Consider the following 25,294-nt stretch of genomic DNA (forward strand, 5'->3'; position numbering starts at 1 on the left):
AAATAAATAAATAAATTGAAAAATTTCTGCTCTTAGAAAGATTATTAAGAAAATAATAGCCGGGCTCAGTGGCTCAGCCTGTAATCCCAGCACTTTGAGAGGCTGAGGTGCGTGGATTGCCTGAGCCCGCGGGTTCAAGACCCGCCTGGGCAACTTGGTGAGACCTCATCTCTACAATAAATAAAAAAATTAGCTGGGCAGGGTAGTGTGCGCCTGTAGTTCCAGCTACTTGGAAGGCTGAGGCGGAAGGATTGCCGGAGCCCAGCAGGGCAAGGCTGCGGTGGCCGGGAGCGGCCACTGCACTCTCGTCTGGGCGACAGAGTGAGACTCCAACTCAAAAAAAAAAAAAAAAAAAGAAAAGAAAATAATAATAATAAAAAAGGTAAGCTGAAGATTGCAATACTATATATCTGCCAAAGTACTGGTATCCAGAATGTCTAAAAAAATACCTACAATTCAAAAATAATAAGACAACCCAATACAAATAGTGGACAAAAGATTTGAATAGATTCTTCACAAAAGAAAACATGAATGACCATAATGAGCACATTTTAAAAACGCTCAACATTATTCATTGTGGAGAAATATGAGGCCCAATTAGTCCAGTAAAAATTGAATTAATTATAATGAGGAAGGGAGCCTCAGGGTGAGATTTCACAGATGCTACAAGAACCTTGATAACCACAGCAGGAGCTGTAAAAGCTTGTTAACTAGCTGTAAATTGTTGTTGTAAACTAACCTTCAGTTGACATCTGTAAAGAGAAAAGCAGTTAACAAATTCTATCTTAAAGAAACTACAATCAATCAGCTGTCTTGCAAAATCTATCATACATAGATAATTTTCTTCTTGTAAACCTCTCATATATCACTAATTTCCCTGACACAGCATGAAAACTTCCCAACACAGCCCAGTAAAAATGCCCTCTAGCTCCTGCCTCTTGGCAGACAGCAAACAGCCTCTCTCTTCTGCTCTGCCTACTGTACTCTTCACAGCATATTTTCCCTTAAATAAATCTGCCTTCCTAAAGTCATTACTGTCTTGGTAAATTTTTTCACAGCCCGGAATAATCAAGCCGAATTAGTTGTACACATGACATTAGTCATCAGAGAAATACCACAGTTAAACCACAATGAGATGCCACTACACACTCACTAGAATGGTTACATTGAAAATACTGACAATACCAAGTGTTGGTCAGGCTTTGGGAGTATCTGGAACTCTCACACATTGTTAGTGAGAGCTTAAAATAGAGTAATCACTTTGGAAAACAGTTTCTTATATAGTTAAATATATATTTGTTGTTAAGCCTAGCAATTCATTTACACACAAAGCTATAATATCCCCCTCCCCCAATTCATATATTGGAACATAATTCTCAATATGATGGTATTTGAAAGTGGGGCCATTGAGAGGTGATTAGGTCATAAGGGCAGAGACTTCATAAATGAGATCGGTACCCTTATAAAAGAGACATATTAGAGAATTATCTTATTTCTCCCACCATGTGAAGACACTGAAGACTGTCATTTATGAACTAAGAAGCAGGCCCTCAGCTGACACCAATCCCAGAGCATATGGATCTTGGACTCCCCAGCCTCCAGAACTTTAAGAAATAATTTCTGTTGTTTATCAGCCACTCAGTCCATGGTACTTTGTTATAGCAACCCAATGGACTAAAATGCAAAAGAAATGACAACACACATCTATCCAACGACTTGGGTAGAAATGTTCATAGCAGTTTTATTCATGATGGCCGAAAATTAGAAACAACCCAAATGTCCACCAGTAGGTAAATGGATAAACAAGTCATGGTCTATCCACAGAGGGGTATACTATTCAGCAATACAAAAGAATGTAGCCTAAGATATGCAACAGCATGTATGGGTCCCAACAACTTTATCCGGAGCAAAGCCTGACATAAACATAAACATACAGTATGTAATTATACTGAATTCTAAAACAGGCAAATTTGATAGTGATGGAAAACAGTCCAGGGACTGCTTGGAGCTGGGCCTGGTTCGAGAGTGCTTCTGGGGTGATGCAAGTCTTCCATCTTGATTAAGGGTGTGTTGCATGGGTGTATGCATCAGTTAAAACGCAAACGTATACTTAAGATGGATGCATTTGCTCGTATGCAAATTATACCTCAATAAAGTTGATTGAAAGAACCAATTCCTTAGAAAAATCCTTTCCTGGCCACTTCCCTCCCAGACTAGGTCAGGCTCCTGAGGACACATTCCCATCACAACCTATATTTTGCTTCCACTTCATTTCCTGAGGTTGTCATGATGTTGTTATTGGTTTCCTGTCAGAGTCTTGCCTCTAGACTGGATCACCACTCTCGTCACGGATTGCTAAGTACCTGGCACCATGTCTGCACACAACAGGTGCCCAATAACCACTTGTTCAACATAGGGGTGCAGGAGTGAGTGACGGCCAAGGTCCTGACAGGCAGCAAAGGACAGGGCAGTGGCTGGCTTTGGCCCTGGCCATACTTTGGGACTAGAGCTCTGTAGACAGGATAACCTCTGGGCCCTTCCACGTGGGGCCCTGGGCCCGCCTGGGGAAGTTGAGTCTGTGTAACTCCTCGGAGATCTCCAGGAAAGTCTTGCCTTTGGTTTCAGGGAGGAACAAGCCAGTGTAGATGGCCCCACAGACACAGACACCAAGGAAAGGAACATAGAGGAAGTGGGACAAGCCCTCCTGTGGGTTGCAAGAAACCCCAAGACCTGGCATGGCTCCACTTGCTCCCAAACAGGAGGCCCATGACAAGTCATGAGGAGGGTCTTGTGCCTCCCTTTGTCACACAAGAACCTTCCCCTGGATGAAGGCTTCCCACTAAGGTTTTCATGCTGATAGGAACAAACATACAGAAGGGGGGGTGGGGAACCTACCATGATGAAGGGGAAGCCCAGCCAAACCAGGAAGAGCATGGTCCACATAAGTGCCCCACAGACCATGTAGGCAGCCGGCCGGGCCGTCTGGTCAAACAGCTCTGTGGCCAGGATCCCTGTCACTCCAGCTGGAAGGAGAGGCAGGGAAGGGGGCTGCCAGCCAGGACTCCCGACCCACCTCCCCTCACCTCGGCACAGGTGCGGGGATGGGGCCCAGGCTTTGTCTGTACAGGGGTGCCCCCTTCGTTCTCTCTTCCTGCCATTCCCTCTCTGAAGCCCCATTATAGAGGGACACTGCAGGGAATGCTGCATTTGCACCCACCCATTGTTCACCAGGCACCCATCATTCCTCATCTTGCTGGAGGCCACTCACCGGGGCCAACGCCAAAGCTGAGGATGAAGGCGAAGATGCAGGTGGTGGCCAGGTAGGGCATCCAGCGTAAAGAGCTCTGCAACAGATGGGGCAGGGTGAGGTGGAGGCCAGCAGGACTGGCCTCCCACCCCCCTCACCTCCCCAACTACCTGCAGGCACAGGGCCACGGTGAAGATGCTCCCCCAGCAGGTCATCAGGCAGTATCCCCCCATCAGCAGCGCCCGCCGACCCACCTTCTCAATTGCCACACACTGCAAAGGAAAGAAGCACCGACCCTAGGTTTGGGGACAGGCAATGGGGTGGACCAGGAAGCTGGTGGTGGACTGGGGAACACGTTATTTCTTCAAGAGATGATGACTTTATTAATTTCTGGAAGATCTCGGTCAATCAACCACCCAACTTCATTTAGTTCCCTTATCTCAAAATGGTGCCATGAGTGCCCAGTAAACAGTAGGTGCTCAATAGATGCTTGCTAATTCACTGTGAGTGCTGGAGTGAAAAATGGTTTAACCACAGAGGACTGCAGTCCCGAAAGCACCAGCCCCGGAGTCCCTCCCGGCAGGGATGGTGGAGGATGGTCCAATGACTCACGCTGACAATGGCGGTGAGCAGCTCGCAGCTCCCAGTGCCGATAATGGCATACTGCACCTTCTCTTCGGGCACCCCCACCTCCCGGAACACAGAGGAGGCATAGGCATACATCTGGGAGAGAGTGGCCAGAGGGCAGCTCTGAGGCCTGGGCTCCCTTCTACCTCCCATGGCTCCCTGTGGCCCAAAGCACAAAAGTCCTGGGGCCCAGGGCACAGGGCTGAGGCCTCACCGAGTCATTCCCGCAGAGCTCCATGGCACTGCCCAGCACCACGAGGCTTGTCACCTGCCTCCGCAGGGCCTGATGCTGGAACAGCTCCCACGGGCGCCATGTGTGGCAACCCTGGCAGGCGGCACGCTCCTCCTCCAGCTCCTCCAGTTCCCCTGCCACATTCCTGGTGCCCCGCAGCTGCTGCAGTGCTGAGTCCAAAAAGAGGGTGCTGAGCTCCCCTTTCCAGCTCCCTTTTGGCCCCTCCCCTGTCAGTGAGCTCCCACCTCATTCCACAGTCCCTTTCTCTCTCTCTCTATGTCTCTGTCTTTCTCTCTCTCTCTCTCTCTCTCTCCCTCTTTGTCTCTGTCTCTCTCTGTCTGTATCTCTCTCTGAGCCCTCCTGGCCTGTCATTTCCTAGGACTGTTGGGAGGGTTGAGAGCATCAAGGATGAGAAAAGAAATTCATGGTTTTACGGACACATGAGACACGACATGGCAATTGTGGCAAATGGCCACTACCTCCAATTCTTCACACCTCCCTATACCCACATCCCTTGCTATGTGATTTTGCAGTTCCTCCCACTAAAGGGGCAAGTACTGTATACATCCCTGGCTCTGGGCTTGGCCATGTGACTTGCTCTGGCCAATAGGCAGAAGCTGCAAGGAGGGCTGCCATGTACCAACCCAAGCTTTGAGAGGCCTGACCCACTTCTGCTTGCTCTCCTGCCATCCTGGCACTAGAACACACCAGACTAGTCCACTGGCCCCAGGAGGATAATGAGACAGACACACAAGGAGCTGAGGCACCCAGCTGGGACTGTTCTAGATCAGCCTGTGCCTAGATGACCTGCTGCTACAGGAGTGACCAAGATCAGCAGAGTCATCCGGCTGGATTCTCCCAGATCTGCCAACCCCAGAGCCCTCAGAGGCTTAAGCTAAACACTGGAATGCAACAATTTTCTGTTAAACAGCAATAGAAAACCCATCAATAAACTGACACAAGGAGTAGGTTCCACCATAACAAGGACCTGGGAAATGTGCTATTGGTTCTAAGATCAGGCAGTGGATGCTGAGGAGGCTGCAAAAATGAAAACCTATGTTACGTGGTGCAGTCAAGCAGAAGAAAGAAGGTAGGTCTAATGAACTTATGGACTTGAGCAAAGAAATCTCCAAATGTCAGAAACATGAACTAGGTTGCTTTTAGCTGAGTATTCTAAGCTTATTGTAAGAAAGTCATAAGACATGAGCTCAAAAAAAAAAAAAAAACTGCCCAAGCCAGGCACGGTGGCTCATACCTGTAATCCAGTACTCTGGGAGGCCAAGGTAGGAGGACCCATGAGCCTAGGAGCTCAAGACCAGTCTGGGCAAAACAGTGAGATCTCATCTCTATAAAAAATTTAAAAATTAGCTGGGCACGGTAGCACAAGCCTATGGTCTCATCGACTCAGGAGGTTAGGCTGAGGTGGAAGAATTGCCTGAGCCCAAGAGGTGAAGGTTGAATGCCACTGCACTCCAGCCTGTGTGACAGAGTGAGATCAACCCCCACTTTAAATAAATAAATAAATGGCCAGTTTGCAAGCAGAGTTCAGAAGGAACAACGTTTAATTAAATTTAACATGTTTCAGAAATATGTTGGATTCGTTAAAAACAAAAAAACTGTTTTTTACCTCTAACCTCTCCAGCTAGCAAGAGGATTAAGTTATAGCCTGAGAGCAACTAGCCACGGACTCATAGAAGATCAAGTGTGGCTTAAAGCAGTGCCCTATAGAGCCTCAGAGCTGGAAAAGGGGGCATTGGTTGACAGTATCCTGACATATCTTAAATACAAGTAATTAGGTTGTGAGAAGAAGCCTTTCTCAAAAAGAATTATGGGTGTGGCTTATTGGCACATAAATCAAATACACAGAAAACACACATCATTTTTTTTAGAACGTTATGCTGCCAGCTTAGACAAAAAGAGGCTGGAATAAATGGAAATATAGTGACTCTGTGTCTCAACTTTCTATAGGCAGGAAGCAGGCTGAGAAATCAGCACATTTTGCAAAGCCTTCTTCAGATGTCAAGGAAGGTGGCAGAAAAGGAAAGACATCTCAGGGGTAGAAGCAAGAACCATGACCTGGGGAGCTCCTCCCAGGAGGCAGAGCCAAAGCTGGGGTAAAGAACATTTCCCAACCCCAAGGTAGGGGCACCTGGCAATATTTCCCACGATACTTCAGACTTGCTATGGATCAGTAACTGTTCTGTACCTTCCTTGCCTCCTCGTCTTGAAAATACTAATTCTGGTTACCTCGTCTCACTTTTCACTCACATTGCATGTTGAGTGTGGGAAGGAAAGACTTGTCTTTTTAGAACCTAGGTCTCTGGATCAAGAAGAGGCACGTATAGACTTAACATGATCTTAGATCTGATGCCATGATTGGATGAGACTTTGGGGGAATCTTGGGATGGCACTGAATACATTTTGCACAGGAGAGAGACATAAATAATAACTGTGACCAAGATGGCAAACTGAGAAGAGCACATGAACGGGCCCTGGTATTCACCCCTCCCGAAATCCACATCCCTTGCCCTGTGAGAGGATATGTCATCCATTTTCCTGTTCCTTGACATAGGATTCAGCAGCATGACTCCCTTTGGCCAATGCAAGGTTAATGGGCATGAGGGGACCAAAGGTTTAGAAAGTGCTGATGCAACTGGATTTGCCTTCTTATGCCTTTGCCACAGCCATAAGAATGTTCCTAGGCTAGCTTGCTGGTACCAAGAGTGCAAGGAGTGCTCTGTGCAGCACAGCTGAACTGCTCTAGTCCAAACCAGCTCAGACAAGCCACCCCAGCTGACTATCCTCTCCCTGGCTCATCCCCACATCATGAACCGACCCAGCTGAGATCAGCAGAGCTGCACAGCCAGCCAGACAAGTAAATGAGTAAAAGATGCAGTAAATGATTGTTTTTTTTTTTTGAGTTGGAGTCTCACTCTGTCGCCCAGACTGGAGTGCAGTGGCCGCTTCCGGTCACTGCAGCCTCGACCTGCTGGGCTCCGGCAATCCTTCCGCCTCAGCCTTCCAAGTAGCCGGAATTATAGGCATGTGCTACCACGCCCGGCTGATTTTTTGATTTATTGTAGAGATGAGGTCTCGCTGCCCAGTGGGTCTCGAACCCGCGGGCTCAGGCAATCCACTCACCTCAGCCTCCCAAAGGCACAAGATTACAGGCTGAGCCACCGAGCCCGGCTAATGATTGTTGTTTTAAGCCAGAGATTTTTCTGTTGTGCCTTGGGCATCCTTATTGTAACCACAGTTGACAAGACAATGACAGCACAGTTGGCATTGGGCAAGCGAGGTCTTGCACAAGTGCATCACAAGTGTGTGTGTGTGTGTGTGTGTGTGTGTGTGTGTGTGTTTCCCTGCACTACCCTGTATGCCTGGAATTCTGCTGCCTGGCAGTTAGAACAGCCTCTTGACACAGAATTTGGAAGGGATGTGTGGCTAGACCAGGAAACTGAGGCTCAAAGAGAGGGACAGCTTTTCCCTGATAAGTGAAACCCGAGAAATGGGGTTCTGTATACTCTGGTGAGATGCACCTCTTGGTCAAGGTGGTTTGGGGACCCAAGGACAGGGACTTACCTGTCAGGCAGGCCTCGGTGTCTCCACGGTCAATGAGGAGATAGCGTGGGCTCTCAGGGAGCAGGGGCAGGGAGAAGAGCTGGAGCACACCTGGCACGAGGCAGCTGGCCAGCAGTAGGGGCCAAGCTTGAGGGCCACCCAGGAACTCCCTAGGGAGGGAGAGGCCAGATTGAGACAAATGGCCAGACACCTTCTTCCCAGAGACCTGCCCACCTGCTCCCTGCCTGCAAAGGGTCTGCATTGCCCTGTGCCACTTCCTATCTGGCTCTGGGTCTGAACATCAAGATCCCTCCCACCCAGGTAGGGACCAAGAGAGGGCAGGGACACTGTTCACCTCATCTCTAGCAACTCCTCTTCCCAGGGGTCCAGGCTCTGCCCACTCCTCCCTTTTCTGAGATGACCAGGATACATTCTTCTTTAAAATTTCAAATCTTGCTAGGTACGGTGGCTCATGCCTACAATCCCAGCACTTTGAGAGGCTGAGGTGAGAGGACTGCCTGAGCCCACGGGTTCGAGACCAGCCTGGGCAACTTAGTGAGACCTCATCTCTACAATAAATCAAAAAATTAGCCAAGTGTGGTGGTGCGTGCCTGTAGTTCCAGCTACTTGGAAGGCTGAGGCAGAAGGATCACCTGAGCCCAGCCCGCCACTGCACTCCAGCCTGGGCAACAGAGTGAGACTCCAACTAAAAAAAAAAGTTCAAATCTTCACCCAAATGTCCTACCAGGTTTCTGGTCTTTGCTCCCTGACCTGGAAAGGGATGGGAAAGTGTGTTCACACTGAAGTGTGTTAACTGACACCATTTGTGAATGATGCCTTCATGCAAAGGTGCAATGCCAAAGTCTACTTGGTGGGCAGGGGAGAAATGTAGCATCTCTGAAACCACTCCATGTATGTGGGGGAGGGGCACTTACCTGAGTCCAACCACTTGTCCCATTACGATTCCCAGTGCTGTGAAGATGGCTGAGGTCATGGCCACAGCTCCCCGGAGCTCCTTGGGGGCACTCTCTCCCAGATACATGGGCTGGACGTTCATGCTCACGCCTGGACATGGGCACAGCAGAGGCACGTTTAGCCACCAGGAGGGACACCTCCAGAATTTCTGGCCTGTTACCCGCTTCACTTGGCCCTGGCCAGCCACTCCCTCGTCCCACACACTCTGAGAGGTCCCACCTCATTTCCTGAAGGGCCAGCAGGACCCCAACTCCACTTTTCAGGACTTCTGACAGAGAAGTCTTTCTTTGGTCAGCTGTCATCCTGGTCCCTGGCCACAGTCCCTCATGGTTGTGAACTTTTCCTAGGTCCCATTACTGACACTGAGTGTGCAAGGTACTGAGGGGGCCACATGAGAGGTGAGAGGAGGGTAGGACCATGTCCCAGATTCCCACCTGCTGTCAGAGCTCTCATGTCAATGCTTCCATTGGCCGTGACAGCTGTAGGTCCTCACCTCATCCTGGCTTCCCCAGGGAAGCACTTGCCACCCACACAGCCAGGGGGTTAACAGACAACTGGAGAGTACTTCCACTGCCCACCCAGATGGAGACAAATGGCAAAAGCTAGAAAACTACAGTATCAGTGCATCACATACCTGGGAATACTGCAGGGGATGGGGTTCCATACCCTGCCTGATCTGGGATCAGGAAACATCTAGCCTCTCCAGCTAGTAAGAGTCCCAAATTAACTGACAGCCTGAGAGCAAAGATCAAATCCAGGGCACTGCCAGTAGACACGAACTCAGAGAAAAACAAAACAAGGGTGCGGCCTCTGCCAGTTAGGCACAGAGAACTTGAGAACTTGGAGAGATGTGGGTCTACCGACTGCCAGGGAGTCTCAGGGGTATTAACTCTTCCTATATGCATTTAGAGAGAGAGTCCTCTGCTGGGAACTTGGCATGAAGCAAAGTCCGCCCTGGTTCATTTCCTCTGGAATGTGGGCCATCTTAGTGACACACCTAACAAACAGCCTCCAGTGGGTTGTACAGCAACACTGCAGGGCAGGGGGAAACCAAGCGGCAGTGTCCTTTGCTCTGTGGGGCTTCATGGCCTCCACCTCCACACTAGCTTCTCCAAGTGGATGGTGCCCCTCTCATCAGTGACAAAACTGATGGTGTATGACATCTGGAATTGGGACTTTCTCCCGGTACTCATTCTCTTTGCTTCCCTGTCTGTCTCTGTCTCTGTCTCTCTCATTACTGACTCAGGAGGAAGCCAGCCGCCATGTTGTGAGGACCCTCAAGCAGCCCCATGGAGAGACCCATAAGGTGAAGAGCTGACACCTCCTGCCAACAGCATGAGGAGTCATCTTGGAAGTGGATTCTTCAGCCCCAGTCAACCCTTCAGATGACTTCAGCCCTGAGGATGGCTGGAGCACAGTCTCATGAGGACCCCAGGCCAGAACAACCCAGCCAAGACATTCCCGAGTTCCTGATCCACAAAACTGTGAGATTATAAATGTTGGTTGTTTTAAGCTACTAACGTTTGACATAATAAAACATTTTTATTTTTAGTTGGAATCTCACTCTGTCGCCCAGACTGGAGTGCAGTGTCATGCTCCTGGTCACTGCAACCCCGACCTGCTGGGCTCCGGTGATCCTTCCGCTTCAGCCTTCCAAGTAGCCGGAACTACAGGTACGTGCTTCCACACCTGGCTAATTTGATTTCTTGTAGAGAAGAGGTCTCGTCAAGTTGCCCGGGTGGGTCTCGAACCCCCTGGGCTCAGGTAATCCACTTGCCTCGGCTTCCCAAAGTGCTGGGATTACAGGCTGAACCACCGAGCCCGGCCACCTTTTTTTTTTTAGTTGGAGTCTCACTCTGTCGCCCAGACTGGAGTGCAGTGGCATGCTTCTGGTCACCACAGCCTCGACCTGTTGGGCTCCAGTGATCCTTCTGCCTCAGCCTTCCAAGTAGCCGGAACTACAAGTGTGTGTTACCACACCTGGCTAATTTTTTATTTATTGTAGAGACGAGGTCTCACCAAGTTGCCTGGGTGGTTCTTGAACCCCCTGGGCTCAGGCAACCAACTCACCTCGGCCTCCTAAAGTGCTGGGATTACAGGCTGAGCCACAGAGCCTGGCCATAATAAAGCATTTAAAATTTTTATTTATTTTTTGGAGACAAGGTCTCACTGTGTTGCCCAGTCTGGACTACTTTTGGGGTCAAGTGATCCTTCCACCTCAACCTCCCCAATAGCTGGGACTACATGTGCACACCACCATGCCTGGCTTTAATTTTGGGATAATTTGTTTCATACATATAGATAATGAATATAGACATCAACAACTGGCTATATAAACAGTTGAGGGTCAAGAGGTGACTTATTGATTAGAACCCCTAAAAACCTAGGTAGATGTGCTCAAAATTCTCCTTCCTAATATGAAAAGCCCCAGAAACTGAGGCTTCTCTAACAGGCCATTCTGCTTCTGTAGAAAAGATCAGAGAACTCATTGTATATCTGTTTACACCTTGGCTGCCAGGAAGTTCATGGCTTAGAGTGTTTCCTTAAATGTAGGAACTGTGTTGTATATGTTTGGAGATGTTTATTCTCCCCCAGCTACACAACTTTTTCATTTTCCCAACTCTACTTTAAATATCTAGTTATATGAGCCTTTTAAGAGAAAACATATTTCATCATTTTGCCAAAAATAAGTGAACATAAAAATAAATCAATGAATAAAGGGAATAAATGAAAGAAAGAACTAAAGGGGATGAATGAATGAATGGATAGGAGTAGAGAGGTCAGACAAGGCGTCTCCCCCATACCTGCACTGACTCCCACGAGTAGTCTCCCCAGCATGATCATCTCAAAGGAGCCTGCTTTGCGGCTGAAGCCAAACAGGATCGCTGCGGCCACCACAAAGACATTATTCACCAGGAGGGACTTCTTCCTTGGGGGAAGTGGAAACAGAAAGAGAGGTGCTGCTTCAAACCAGAGGGACCTTCCCTGGGGACCACTCTGTGCAACTCCAGCCAGCCCTGATCAGACACACGAATGGAAGTGATCACCAGCCATTGTGCCCAGGCTCACTGTGGTATGCCTTGAGGTGCACACTCCCACTCTCCTCCCCCAACAGATCCCAAATTACTCTCTGCCTGCACCACAGCTTGATATAAGAGTTTATAATTTATGGCTTCCCCCTTCAGATTAAATATTGTTCTTTCCACACCTTTTTGCAAAATGAAGGGACTAGTATATAATTTCTCAGACTCAATCAAATCCTAGGAAGGAAGAACAGAGACTTTCAGAGCAAAGGAAGGGATGCATGGTAAGTCAAGTGCAAAAAAAAGTGAACATAAAAAATAAATCAATGAATAAAGGCACAGTGGGTCACGCTTGTAATCTCAGCACTTTGGGAGCCTGAGGCAGGAGGATTGCTTGTAACCAGGAGTTTGAGATGAGCCTGGGCAACATGGTGAGACCCTATCTCTACAAAAAATAAAAAACTTAGCCAGGCACAGTGGCACATGCCTGTAGTCCCAGCTACTTGGGAGGTCAAGGTGGGAGGATTGCTTTAGGCCAGGGATTCGAGGCTGCAGTGAGCTAGGAGCACCCCACACTTCAGCCTGGGCAACCAAGTGAGACCCTGTCTCAAAAATAAAATAATAACAAAATGAAAGTTGAGTGCAGTTCCCTCACATTTTCCTACTTGTGTTATAAAGTCACCTTTTAGAACCTTCATGATGTCCTAATGCCTTGGTCAAATGTTCAGACTCCAAACCAAGGCGGGAACATCAGAAACGCCATCTGCTCCACCATGAGGAAGCATTGGCCTTTGGCTCTTGATGTGGCGCTCAGAAGTGCTGTTGTGCAGATCACTCGGGAGAGCTCATCATGGGTCACAGAGTTCACTGTATTTATGGGGAAACTGACAGCAAGCAGAGGCTAGCACTCTGCTCAAAGTCAACAGCACCTGGATGATAGAATATGAGCCAAAGCTTAAGTCTCCTGTGTCTAGAGAATGAAAAATGACAGTATAGTACAACAAACTTGATCTGAGAGGAACACCAATTGTAACTAATAATTAGAATGGCAATAATATATTATTTCCTCACTGGAATTAATCAATTCTATCAGAAATAACTAAGTACTTTGATCTGGTGACTGCATTTTGCTCCATTTCAATACAGACATTGCCAGGAACACTCAGTTTTCATCTGGCAGGGACAGCTATATACCTTCATCACCTGCCTTAAGCGTACGGCAGCTCTCTATGGCTAACAGTCCATTCCCCAGGACCTGTGCCTCCCACAGGTCATCCTGCTGGCCCACTACTTGGATGAGTTCATACTGAAAGGACCTGGAGAGGAAGTCCAATAGACGTTTTAGTAAGATACAAAAAGTGGAAGATTAAAAAGGAGGGGGAGGGGACTGCTATATCTGAAGTTCCTGAGGTCTAGTGGACTAAACCATGTCAGCATATTTCCTCCAAAGGGTATGACAACTTGCTGCACCTTGGTCCTCTAAGAAAGAAGGACAAATCTCAGAGAGCTTCTTTCCCCTCAGATGAAGTAGAGTTTCAAGACTAGCCTCAAAGAAGTGTAGGGAAAGGGGAAATGAATGGATCTCTTAGAATTATCCTGGAACCTGAAAATATACAAGTTCCCATTTCTTCTCACCAGAAACTCCTGCTACTGCAAAGAGCCTCTATAGAATCAGATGGATGGATGGCCCTCTGTGCATGGCATCCAACTGCCTTTCTTGACCAGCCAAGCGCTGGGTTAATTGGCTCATAATCAAAGCAGGTCGGGTAACAAGGATAGAAAATGTACATAGGCTCAACAACAGGGGTTTTCTGTCACCAAGATGACCAACCGAACTGCTACCCTACGCAACCAACCCTGAGTAACAAATCTGAGGGCTCCAGTCAGCTACTGAGTAGAGGAAAAATCTCACTGGATACCAGCCATTGGGCTGGGACAGCAATTTGATGTAACTGGAATAGGCATATGTGCTGAATTTGAATTTTCAATTCCTTCCCTTCACGCCCATGCCAGCTGTACCAGGAATCATTAGATGTTCAGGTAACCTTTATTATCTCCCTTTTTTCAGGAAGAGCTCCACTTTTATTTGGGACTGTGCCCCTACTCCACATGGTTCAGGAGTAGGGGCACAGTTAGACCCCAGAAGTCTAACTCATTCTTGGTGATCCTATTCTTTATGCTAGTGCTACGGTTTGAATGTTTGTGTCCTCTCTGAAATTCATGTTGAAACTTAATCTCCAATATGGCTGTATTAAGAGCAGACAACTTTAGGAGGAAATTAGGTCATGAGGGCTCTGTCTTTATTGTTGGGATTAGTGTTTTATAAAAGGGCTAGAGGGAACTAGCTTGGTCCATTTTGCCATTTACCCTTTCATATTCCTCCATGGGAGGACACTGTTCTTCCTTTCTGTCCATGGGGATACAACATTCTCCACTTCTCCTACGTAGGGACACAGGGATAAGACACCATCTAGGAAGCAGAAAAAGCAGCCCTCACCATATGCCAAATATGTGGGTGCTGTGATCTTGGACTTCCCAGACTCCAGAACTGTGAGAAATCAATTTTTGCTCTTTACAAATTGCCCAGTCTCAGTTGTTTTGTTATGGCAGCAGAAACAGACCAAGACAGCTTGTGCTGGGGCATGAGATGACTTTTTGAAAAGTTTTTTTTTTCTTTCTTTCTGATACAATTTATCAGGCAGGAAGAAAATTCTCTCACTCAGATGTAGCAACATCTGCACTGCTGTAGCTTTCCAACTACAACCCTGAGGACAGAGCTGACACACAGTGGACACTGCAGCTAAGAGAATCTCAGAAGAACATATCTGGGGTACTGATGTAGTCCTGACATCACCTACCTCTAGACTTCCTGTTGTATGAACTAAAGGGAATCCTACTGTTTTAGCCAACTGAGTGAGTCCCGGTTTTCTGTCCCTTGCATTTGAAGACATCCTAACAGATACTCGTTAAACATGCAAACACACTACCCATGCAATTTTGCATCCAACCCAGGATGCTGGGTCAGTGAAAGAAGAAGGGCTGATGCCCATGGGATCCAATATTGTGCCTTGAGTCCCATCACCAGATGACCTTAGAGTGTAGTAACCCACTGAAGACCCCACACTACCAGGACCACCAAGCCCACTCAAGAATGAAGACTTGGGTCACTGGGATAGGCAAAGAGCTGTGACCAGCTGAAGTGGGGGTCCAAGATGAGAGTGGACAGTGGGATTACGTAAGTTACAACAGCCTCACAACCATTGCAAGAACAGGGCTCAACGCCTCACTTCTATTTCCAGGTTTCTATATTGTGTGCTTTAAAATAAATTCACCCACTACTTTGTTTTTTCTTTTTCTTTTTTTTTTGAGTTGGAGTCTCACTCTGTCACCCAGACTGTAAAGTAGTGACTGCTTCTGGCCACCGCGGCCTCGACCGCCTGGGCTCTGGCGATCCTTCTACCTCAGCCTTCCAAGTAGCTGGAACTACAGGCGTGCGCTACCATGCCCGGCTAATTTTTTGATTTATTGTAGAGATGAGGTCTCACCAAGTTGCCCAGGTGGGTCTCGAACCCCCGGGCTCAGGCAATTCACTCACCTCAGTCTCCCAAGGTGCGGGATTACAGGCTGAGCCACCAAGCCTGGTTTGTTTTTTCTTAATTGGTTTGTTCCTACCCTTTCTTCTTCCTTCCTCCTCCTGTAGAATGTTACGATGGCAGTTAAATTCACTATTAAGTGCAGTATATCAAGAGAGTCTAACTGCAAGGCTAGCAGAAGGGCGGGCATGTGAAACTGCGCCCAGGAAGAATACCGCCATTATGTTGCCCCTGGTAGCCATGGCAAAACAGTCTCTGAGTGGTCTTACTCAGGGAGGGGTGAGCACAGATGCTGATATACATGACTGGTTGAGTAATGTTAGGTCGGGGTATTTACGGAGCCAAATATATGGGAAGAAGCTGTCTATACATGCTAGTGGTGAGCACAATGGCAGACTGTGAAAGTCATTTGCTCTTCTGCCACCACTGCCTCCAATCCTTCCATGGGTGGTCATGTGACTCAAGGTAGACCCATAACAACCTGTCTTCCTGGATTATAGATCTTTGCTATAGTTTGAATATGTGCCCCTTCCAAACTTCAAGTTGAAATGTGACCTCCAGTGCTGGAGGTGGGGCCCAATGGGAGTGTTAGGGTCATGGGAGTAAATTCCTCATGAATAGATTAATGCTCTCCCCTGGGTGAGTGAGTACTCACTATAACAGTTCCCATCTTTTTAACTGGTTTTTAAAAAGAGCCTGGTACCTCTCTCCCCTCTCTCTTTCCTCCTCTCCTGCTGTGTGAACTTCTGCACAGACTGACATCCCTTTACCTTCCCTCACAGATGCAGATACCTAATCTTGAACTATTCAGTCATTATAATCATGAGCCAAATAAACCTTTTCTCTCTTCTTCTTCTCCTCTTCCTCCTTCTTCTTTTTCCTTTTCCTCATCTTCTTGAGACAGAGTCTTGCTCTGCTGCCCAGGCTGAAGTGCAGTGGTATGATCATGGCTCAATGTAACCTCGAATTCTTGGGCTCAAGTAATTCTCCCATCTCAGCCTCCTGAGTAGCTGGGACTATAGGCATGTACCACAACACCCAGCTAAATTTTTTATTTTTCATAGATGGGATCTTACTATGTTGACTAGGCTGGCCTTCAACTCCTGGCCTCAAGTAATCCTCCCACTTCGGCCTCCCAAAGTGCTGGGACTACAGACATGAGTCTCTATGCTTGATCAACCTTTTTTCTGTGTAAATTACCCAATGTCAAGTATTCCTTTTTTCAAGTCAGGGCTTCACTGTTGCCCAAGCTGGAGTGTAGTGGCATGATCACAGCTCACCGCAGACTCAAACTCCTGGGCCCAAGCGATCCTTCCTCCTCAGCCTCCCAAATAGCTGGGACAACAGACATGTACCACCATGCCTGGCTAATTTTTTTTTGTAAAGATGAAGTCTTGCTATGTTGCCCAGGCTGGTCTCAAACTCCTGGATTCAAAGCAATCCTTCTGTCTCAGCCTCCCAAAGTGCTGGAATTACAGGTTCAAGCCACTGAGCCCAGCCTCAGGTATTCCTTTACAGCAACACAAATGGACTAAGACAGTCTTGAATGAAGATGATTGAGCCAGAATGTGGCTGGAGCTGAGTGCCCTGAAGGCATCTTCCCTAGGACAGTCCAAAACTCTGGCTGTCGAGATGCTCCGCAACACCTTGGTTTCTGCCCTTCTCAAAGCCTAGATTCCCTGCATTCTGTGAGCTGCCCCAAAACCTTCCAGTTATTACAATTTTCTGTTGTGCTAGTCAGAGTCCGTTTTCGTTGTCTGCAACCCAAGACTTGCATCAGATACATAGAGGGAAAGCGAGACCCAGGGAGAAAATACTCATTTAAGGTCAAATAGTGCTTACTAGCAGACAAGGAACTAGAAACCAGGAGTCCTCCCTCCCTTGTAGCACAGGACTCTGTCCTCTACCAAATCTCCTTGAAAATGTGACTCTCAAGATGCAAGTGCAGGCAGAGAGAACAAGAGGCTGGGTGGGGAGCTGGTCTGCACCTGGAGATGCTGGGCATCTTCCTTCTCCCACATTCCTCAGCCTGTAGACTGGGTGCCCGGCATTAAAGGGCATTCGGGGGGCACACAGAAAGCACTCACCTTCCCAGTGTGATGGCCATGGGTCCTGCAAGCAGTGCTCCAAAGAGCCCCCCCAGGGGATACAGAGACACGATGAGGGACCACACAAGCAGCACCAGGTGGGCAGGTAGTGGCTTGCCAGTACGTGCCTGCCATGTCTCATTGGTGAATTCCTGAATGTGCTAAGGATAGAGATGCCAGTCAGACTCCTGGGATTGAGAGGGCGCTAGGCAAGACAGGTCTTTCCAGCAGGATTCCATCCCTCTGCAGACCGGGCATCATGTCTCCTGAGCCCCCTGTGGGGCAGGAGCCAACTCACTTGAGCCTCTTCAGTGTAGGGTGGGTGAGTTTCTTTCACCTGCAGGGTCTCTTGTGGCCTAGCACTAGGTGTTCCCATTTGCCCCCCTCTGAGAAAACAGTTTCTCTACACTCACAACACTGTTGACAGCAAATGTGTGGGTTTCTTCCACATCAGGCAATTCTCAACTCTCCAGACTTCATCTGAGTATACTATAATTTAATCCAATTCTGACACTATCCACCTGGAGTCAGCACCAAATTCCACAAGTCAAAGGACTCTCAGTCCCACAAGACTGCCCCCATGTCAGATGCTGACTCCAAGTTCAGGTCTCCTGTACTTCTGACTAACTGGGCATAAACTGGGGATTCCCATGACCTGATCTTTTTCTTGGGTTTGATAGTTTGCTAGAATGGCTCATGAAACTCAGGAGGGCACCGTACTTACATTTACTGTTTATAAAGGATACAACTCAGGAACAACCATATGGAAGAGATGCATAGGACAAGGTCCTGAGGAGGAGGGAGTGGTGCTCGAAGCTTTCATGCCCTCTCCAGGAGCACCAACCTCCCAGCACCTCAAGGTGTTCACAAACCCAGAAGCTCACCAAATCTCGTTAAGTGTTTTCATAGAGCTTAATCTTCAGCCCCTCCCCCTTTCCCAGAAGTCGGTAGGTGGGGCTGAAAGTTCTGACCCTGTAAGTACTTGGGTCTCTCTGGTGACCAGTTCCATGCTGAGGTGGTAGCCTATCTAGTGGGCCTACCCTAAGTACCTCATTAGCATAAACTCAAATATGACCAAAAGGGGCTCATTACAAATAGCAAGAAATTCTCCTATCACACAGGAAACTCCAAGGGTTTTAGGGGCTCTGTGCCTGCAACCAGGGACAAAGATCTCCTATGTTTCTTAATATAACATACCCTCCAAACTCACTATTGCCCCTTCCTACCCTGCTTTTGTCACATGAAGCGCCTGTATAGCCCACATCAGTGGGCTCCCTTGTGACACGTGTTCTGTGGGACTTGGTCAACAATGGACACCAGCAGGACATCAGGAGAGGCAGAAGAGGGAGGTGGCAGTACTCCCTAGGTCCCTCCTTGTGAGGTTGTCCCAGGCTGGCTGTGATCCTCCCAAGGGGGTCTACAACACATGACTCAATCTTTCCAGTTTCCATCACTGCTTCTCCTACTTGTCTCTTCAGGGTAGGTATGCTACAAAGTCTGTATTGCTGCACTCTCCCTTGCCAGTATGTTCTCTATGTACCACTCAGCCCCCTGAATCATTCTCTGTGGTCTCTAAACCGTCTTGACTAGCTTTAGTCTGTCACATGTTTCCTTGAGACTCTGAGAGTGACAAGCTCTCAGAAGCACTTGTTAGATGCACATTACTTTGTTCATTATTAAGACTGGGAATTAGGCCCTGAGGTGAAATGACTTGCCCATGGCTTCAGCCACAGGTCAGGGCCACACCCAGGTAGTTCGGACTCCCCATTCCCCTGCCTCCAGAGGTGCAACCTCAGGTGAGTAAAGCCACATAGTTAGGAAAGACTGTGCATGGGGAAGACCTGGACACTATACCTCCCAGTAGGGTGCAGGGGAGGGCAATAGTCCTATACCTCCCAGTAGGGTGCAGGGGAGGGCAATAGGCACAGGTGTTGGGCCAGCTCAGGGCAGCAGCAGTCAGCCAGTGCCTGTCAACTGCCTCTGTGGGGAGGACTGTCCATGGGAGCTGGGACCAGGGCCAGCTTCCCTTGCCCTCGGCTAGAATCCCTCAAAAATGACCTCTGACAAACATTCTCTCCTGGGCCAAACTCTGCTCAAGCTCTTCCTCAACTAGGACTCAACCTTTGGACCTCTGCATTCATCTGTGCATTGTCCAATTTGAGCAAGAATTCTGCACACTTGCCTGATTTTTCAAAAAAAATCTTGCTTAGTTAGTTTAGCTAGAATCCTCATCCTCCTATCTGATTATCCTTGAAATCTAATCAGGCTCCTCACCCTCTGTCATCCTTCATGATGTCTGGTCATCCTGGACAGCCCTCAGTGAGAACCCTGTTAGATCGGTGCAGTCAGAATCCCCTGAGCCCTGATGTTTCCTTTTAGTCATTTTCCATGGACCCCACCTTGCTCCAAGGCTATCAATCCCGACTTTCCCGTGCTGTATTCATAGTGGAGCCTAATCTCTCTCCCCATTTCTGTGGTCCCTATACCTATTGCTATGCTCTCTGTGAATAAAGTCTTTCTTACTGTGCTTTGATGTGTCATTCAATAATTTTTTATTTAATACCATTCAGTGGGATAGGGGGAGCCTCTGAGCCCAGGAAAATCTCCTCTGGCGGGCTGGCAGTGGCCCATAGGAGGTGAGGTCTGAGAGTGGGGGCTGAACTCCTCTCCAGTCTGTGAGTCTGCACTCAAGTGGGCACTCAAATGCCTGACAAATGAATGAATAAATAATCCAGCATAGCCAGTCCAGCCCGCCCTTTCCAAACTTTCTCATTTCATCCATTCTTTAAGGGGCTGGACTGCTATCATTGTTTTACCTGTCTTCCACTAACAAACATTCCTTAGTTGGAAGTTCTCTCCTGTAGTCAATTACAGGTCCTTGTGCCCCATTTGACCCAGACTCAGTACTCCACCCTCCTGAGCAGATGATTGGTCTAGGAATGGACATGTGATCCAAACCAGCCAATCAGACTCTTCACAGACCTTTCTACCAGTGCTATCAGGGGAGACTTTAGTTTGGTGGGGGGTGGAGTTACCAGCTGACAGGAGGGGAATCTGGTGCCAACTTCTGCTCTTTTGCCCATTGGGTTTGAGAACAAGAACAGGCAGGGGAGGCAGAGCCTCAGTTTCTGTCCTGGGTCCTGGTTCCTGCAACCCTTCCCCCCAGGCTGTGTGAAGCCCCACATCACTCCCAGGTAGTGACCAGACACTGGCCTTTCTTAAGCAAGTTGGACATGAGCTTCTACCACAGTGGCTAAAAGATTCACTTTCTCCACAGGCACTCACCGAGTATCTACGTGGGCCTGGCCAGTGTCGGATGCTGGAGATTCAAAAGTGACTCAGACACTGAGAGCAAACCAGCAGGAGACATAAGAGGGGCACAAACAGCCAACACACAAGCTGAGGGAGGGGAGCCCGCACCAAGGGCTGGGAAGCGAGGAAGGCTTCAGTGAAGTGGTGGTATCAGGGTGGGCTTCTGCATGTGGGGCGGAAAGGCCGTCCCAGTGGAAGAAGGCTTAGCAGAAGGCCTGTGTCATGGGTATTTAGGGAACTACATTTAACTTGCTTTGGTATCAGGGCCGGAGGAAGGAAAGTGGGAGACTAGAGAGAGGCTCTGGTCCCAGACCTTGAACATGGGGCGAATGAGTCTTCCCTTTTTGTAGGCACTGGGGAGCGACAGAAGGTTTCTGGGCAAAGAAGTAGCTTGACGAACTTGAAGCGAAGGAAGGAAGAGAAAGCAAAGGAAAAGGCTGAAGAAGGGAGCTCAGTGAGGAGACTGGGCCAGAAGAGGGGTCATAGCAGAGGCACGGGGAGAAATGGCTGGGTTCTAGAGGTAGTTAGTGTCCAAGGAGGGATGGAAAGAGTCAAGGCTGACCTCCCATCACTAGGAGGAAGGTGGAGCCATCCGCTGAGAGCAGGACAGGTGGGTTTGGGGGAGGACACGTGGAGCTCAAGTTTGAACCTGCAGGAGCCTGTGGGACATCCCAGTGGAGACTGACTCAGGAGAAAGCGCCACCAAGTGGATGCTGGGCAGAAGCTCTGCAGTGGGCAGCTGCCCAGTCCTTACCTGGCACCTACTCAGTGACAGTGGGCACACAGCGTACATACCCAGGTCGGGGCATTGATGATGGAGAGGTTGTAGCCGAACTGAAAAGTTCCACCAATGCCGGCCGCACAGATGGTCAGGAGCAGGACCCTGTTCTGAATCTGAGGAGAGAGGGGAGGACAAAGAGTGACAAACAACAACCTCCACTTCCCTCCTTGGGGCAGACCGGCCAGTCATGGCATTGTATTTGAGTCAGGCAGTAATGTCTCCACTTTGCAGATGAGTAAACCAAGGCACAGAGGGGAGGATCACACAGCTGGCAGGCAACAGAGGAACCTGTGTCTTACGCTCTGAGACCAGGACCCCACTCCACCCTCACCCACCTCATCCCGCCAGAATTTTCCTGAGATGAAGAACAGTTCCTGGCCTTCCTTGCTGAGCTGCCCCTTGGCACATCTGCTGTATTTTGGGAGGACCAGTCCCCTGACCTGGGGCCCCAGTGGAGTGAAGCTCTGCCACCAGCAGGACAGGAGCCCTGAAACATTCTCCAACAGACTGGCTGGGCTCCAGGGATCTGGGCTGAGCCCCCTCCTCTTAACCTCCCACCAGCATGTTTGGAACAAGGCTCAGAGAAGGGGTCTCGTGACATATAGGTGTGGGGACTTGGGGGCACATGGAGCAACAGAGAGGCAGCGCAGGTGGAGGACGTGCCTGGTCTGCCCCTCAGTCCTGCCCTTGCTTTCCTGTCCTAAGTAGCTTCCTCACCTGGACCTGGAGCTAATGATGCAAACTCCAGACTGGGTACATGCTCACGCACACTTGATACAATAAGGACAACTTTCACCCTAGTGCAACCCCCTTAGAGATGAAGGGAGTATTCATTTCCTAAGGCACTCAGCCATGAGGACTCAGTGCCTGATGCCCATCCCATTTACTTAGGTTTTTTTTCACATAATTATTTATATTTTTATTTTATGATTTCTAATTACAAAATGACATGTTCATTAAAATTTTTAAAAATTAAATATACACTGGAAGTTCTCCACTCCCCTAAAAGCACAACAATGAACTGCTTCCCTCAGATATTTTCCTAGGTATTCTAAAGTAGGTGACTTTACAAAAATCAAATTGTTGATACCTTCCCCCCAAAATATACTGCCTTTCTTGTTCTGGCAAATTGTCATGCAGATTTCAAGTCTTGCAAGTCAAACTAATTATTATTTTAAAATACTCAAATACAAGTTGCATGACAGAAGGATGTTTGGCTAAATATTTTCTGAAGCCTTTCCAGAACCTGAAGACTATTTATTCATTCATCAGTCAAATACCAAGTGACTGTCCCAGGAAGTGTGCTGGAGAAGACAGATGTGTACTCACATCTGTCTTTTTTGTGAGTATGTGAGATACTTTGCTGGGGCCTAAGTAACTTTCTCCTAAACTGGAAGTCATAGGAGGAAGCCAGGTGAGAACCCACTGGAGCCACACTACATCTCCAAGAAGGCTGTATGCAGGTGAGAGCTCCCCTGAGGTAGCCGACCTGAAGGAAGCAGTAAGAGACACAGTGTTTGATAACAACTGAGTCCATGTTGACACGTTTCCAAGACCACAGGAAAGTGTTTAATTCAATGAGATCATGCATGGAGATTGCCTAATGCTGTTTTTGGTCATGGTAAGTATTCAAACATTAGCTGTGGGCCAGGCATAGTGGCTGTGCCTGTAATATCAGCACTTTGGGAGACCAGGGTAGGAGGATTATTTGAGCCCAGGACTTCAAGTCAAGTCTGAGGAGTGAGACCTCATTGCTACTAAAAATTTTTAAAAGTTAGCTAGGCTGTGGCATGTGCCTGTAGTCCCAGGTACTTGGAAAGCTGAGGCAGAAGGTTCACCTAAACCCAGGAGGTTGAGGCTGCAGTGAGCTGTGACTGTGCCACTGCACTGCAACCTGGGCCACAGAGTGAGACTCCCAACTCAAAATAAATAAATAACTAAAAGCAAACAAATATTAGCTGTGATGGTGACTATTAATTGCCTCCCTACTATAGTCAATAAGCCTACTGTTCTAGATGCTGAGGATATAGCAGTGAACAAGAGACAAAATCTGTGACCCGTCAGAGCTTTCCTTCCAGTGGGGGAAGACAAGAAACGACAAAATGAATAAGCAAAATACATACTCTGGCAGCTACAGAGACTTAAAGTAGGCAAGGTGGGGAAGGGATGGAGTGTTTGGACATGATGGTTCTATTTTATTGTATTTATTTATATTTATTTAGAGACAGGATCTCACTGTCCCCAGGCTGGAGTGCAGTGGCACAATCACAGCTCACTGGTGCCTCAACCTCTGGGCTCAAGCGATCCTCACTCCCCAGTTGGTGCTATCTTAAATAGGTGGTTAGGGAATATGGCCTGAGAAGGTGGTATCTGCACAAAGACTTGAAGAAGGTGAGGGAACGCGTCCTCCAGCTATCTAAAGGACATTAGTCCGGTTGGGAGGACTCTATAGACATGGTGAGCGGTGAGGGCGTCCTCTGGCCCCCAGTCCCTCTGTGAGGCAGGACGCCGGGTCAGAGCTGAAAGGACGCGTGGAGGAAGAGAGGCGAGGGTGAGAAACAGTCACAGGAGGGGTAGGCGGCCAAGATCGCAATTCTCAGAGGACTACTAACTCTCAGGAGTGTCTACCCAGCATGAGGACCCGAGGATCATGTGGGCATTTCTGAGCATGCTAGACTAGGATGCCCTGGGTCCGGCAACCTTGTACTAGTCCACAGGCTGTCTTTGGGCGTGCACGCCTGCTTATGCTCATCCAAGCCTAGTACCTAACTCCACTTACACACAAGCACGGTACTTTTGTACATCTGACGCCTTAATTACGCCTTCAGGGTGTCTGTACCTGTGCATTTCACACGGGTCCCCAGTCCCGCAACCGAAAAGCCCACCATGGGTACGTTTCACAATTCAGACCTTTCCAGTTCGCAGGAGAGCATCAGGCACCCACTCGGAAAAACACAGGCCTGCGAGGTCCACCTGTCCATGACATGGTCCCATTAGCGCACGGCAGACGGAGCGCATGCACACGGAGGGTAGGGCTGTGCGTGGCTCCGCCCAGAACGAGGCCAGCGCACGCGCAGTAGGTATTTGAGGGCGCACACCTGGCGAGCCAGAAGCTGGTGGGCCAGCGCAGGGGGTGTTGAGGTGGTCTGATAAACCGGGGTCGGGCGCAAGCCCCGTGATGCGCAGGCTCAGTGGCGCAGAGCCCCAAGACTGCGGGCGGAGGCGCCTGAGGTGCACGCGCAGGCGCACGGGGGGCGAAGCAGGCGCTGCGGATGTTTACAGCCGCGGAGACGGCGTTGCTGTGAGGTGGTCACCTGCGTTCGAGCCCGTAGGGGCGGCTCCTGTTGATCCTCCATCTGCCCTTTTCTCAGCTCTGAGGCTGAAAAGCCACTCGGCTCCTCACTCGGCCGAATGCGGGGCTCGTCTCTGCAGACCAGAGGAACAGACCATCTCTGCTCATCTCTGAAGATCGGCCAAGACCCTGCACCCCTCCCGCAGGTCCCGGGAAGCGACTGCGGTCGCAGCACCCCAGAAGTCCTCCCCAGACGTTCCAGCCCCGGACTGAATCTGACGGACCTCGCCGCAGCCCTGCGTGTGCCCGCCGCCTTCACCCCTCTCCTGCGGCTCCCCTGCCTGCCACCCGCACCGAAGAGGCCCTGCCCCGGCCTTGATTCTGCAGAACCCTCCCCTGCACACCTTGGTTCTGGTATCCCAATCCCTTTTCTCCAGGAGGGGCCGGATTAGAAGGTAGGGAAAGACAGACCCACCAGTCTCTGCGGCGCTCTCATCTGTCCGTCCCCCGCAGCGCCAGTGACTTGGCGGAATGCGGGGAGGAGGGCGGGCCTCCGGCAGCCGC

The 25,294-nt window shown here is 49.1% G+C and overlaps 1 protein-coding gene across 2 annotated transcripts; it reads right to left on the bottom strand.

Annotated features, from left to right (window-relative positions):
• Positions 1 to 1,733: 1,733 nt before the first annotated feature.
• SLC2A11 (solute carrier family 2 member 11) lies at positions 1,734 to 25,294 on the bottom strand. Of its 2 annotated transcripts, none has more exons than XM_008066452.2 (12): positions 25,206 to 25,294; positions 21,453 to 21,551; positions 17,346 to 17,506; positions 11,447 to 11,571; positions 8,603 to 8,732; positions 7,689 to 7,837; positions 4,089 to 4,276; positions 3,860 to 3,970; positions 3,418 to 3,519; positions 3,269 to 3,344; positions 2,896 to 3,023; positions 1,734 to 2,704 (listed from the first exon to the last, which is right to left on the bottom strand). In XM_008066452.2, exons 1-12 carry the CDS (start codon positions 25,224 to 25,226, stop codon positions 2,504 to 2,506), a joined length of 1,491 nt encoding a protein of 496 aa, XP_008064643.1. In that variant the 5' UTR covers positions 25,227 to 25,294; the 3' UTR covers positions 1,734 to 2,503. The 2 variants fall into 2 exon arrangements, with proteins under 2 accessions (XP_008064643.1, XP_008064642.1); XM_008066451.2 differs by lacking the exon at positions 25,206 to 25,294 and adding an exon at positions 24,753 to 25,021.

This window comes from Carlito syrichta, unplaced genomic scaffold, assembly GCF_000164805.1.
Source record: "Carlito syrichta isolate Samal-C Ts95f unplaced genomic scaffold, Tarsius_syrichta-2.0.1 Scaffold308940, whole genome shotgun sequence".
In the NCBI taxonomy this organism is placed as follows: domain Eukaryota; kingdom Metazoa; phylum Chordata; class Mammalia; order Primates; family Tarsiidae; genus Carlito; species Carlito syrichta.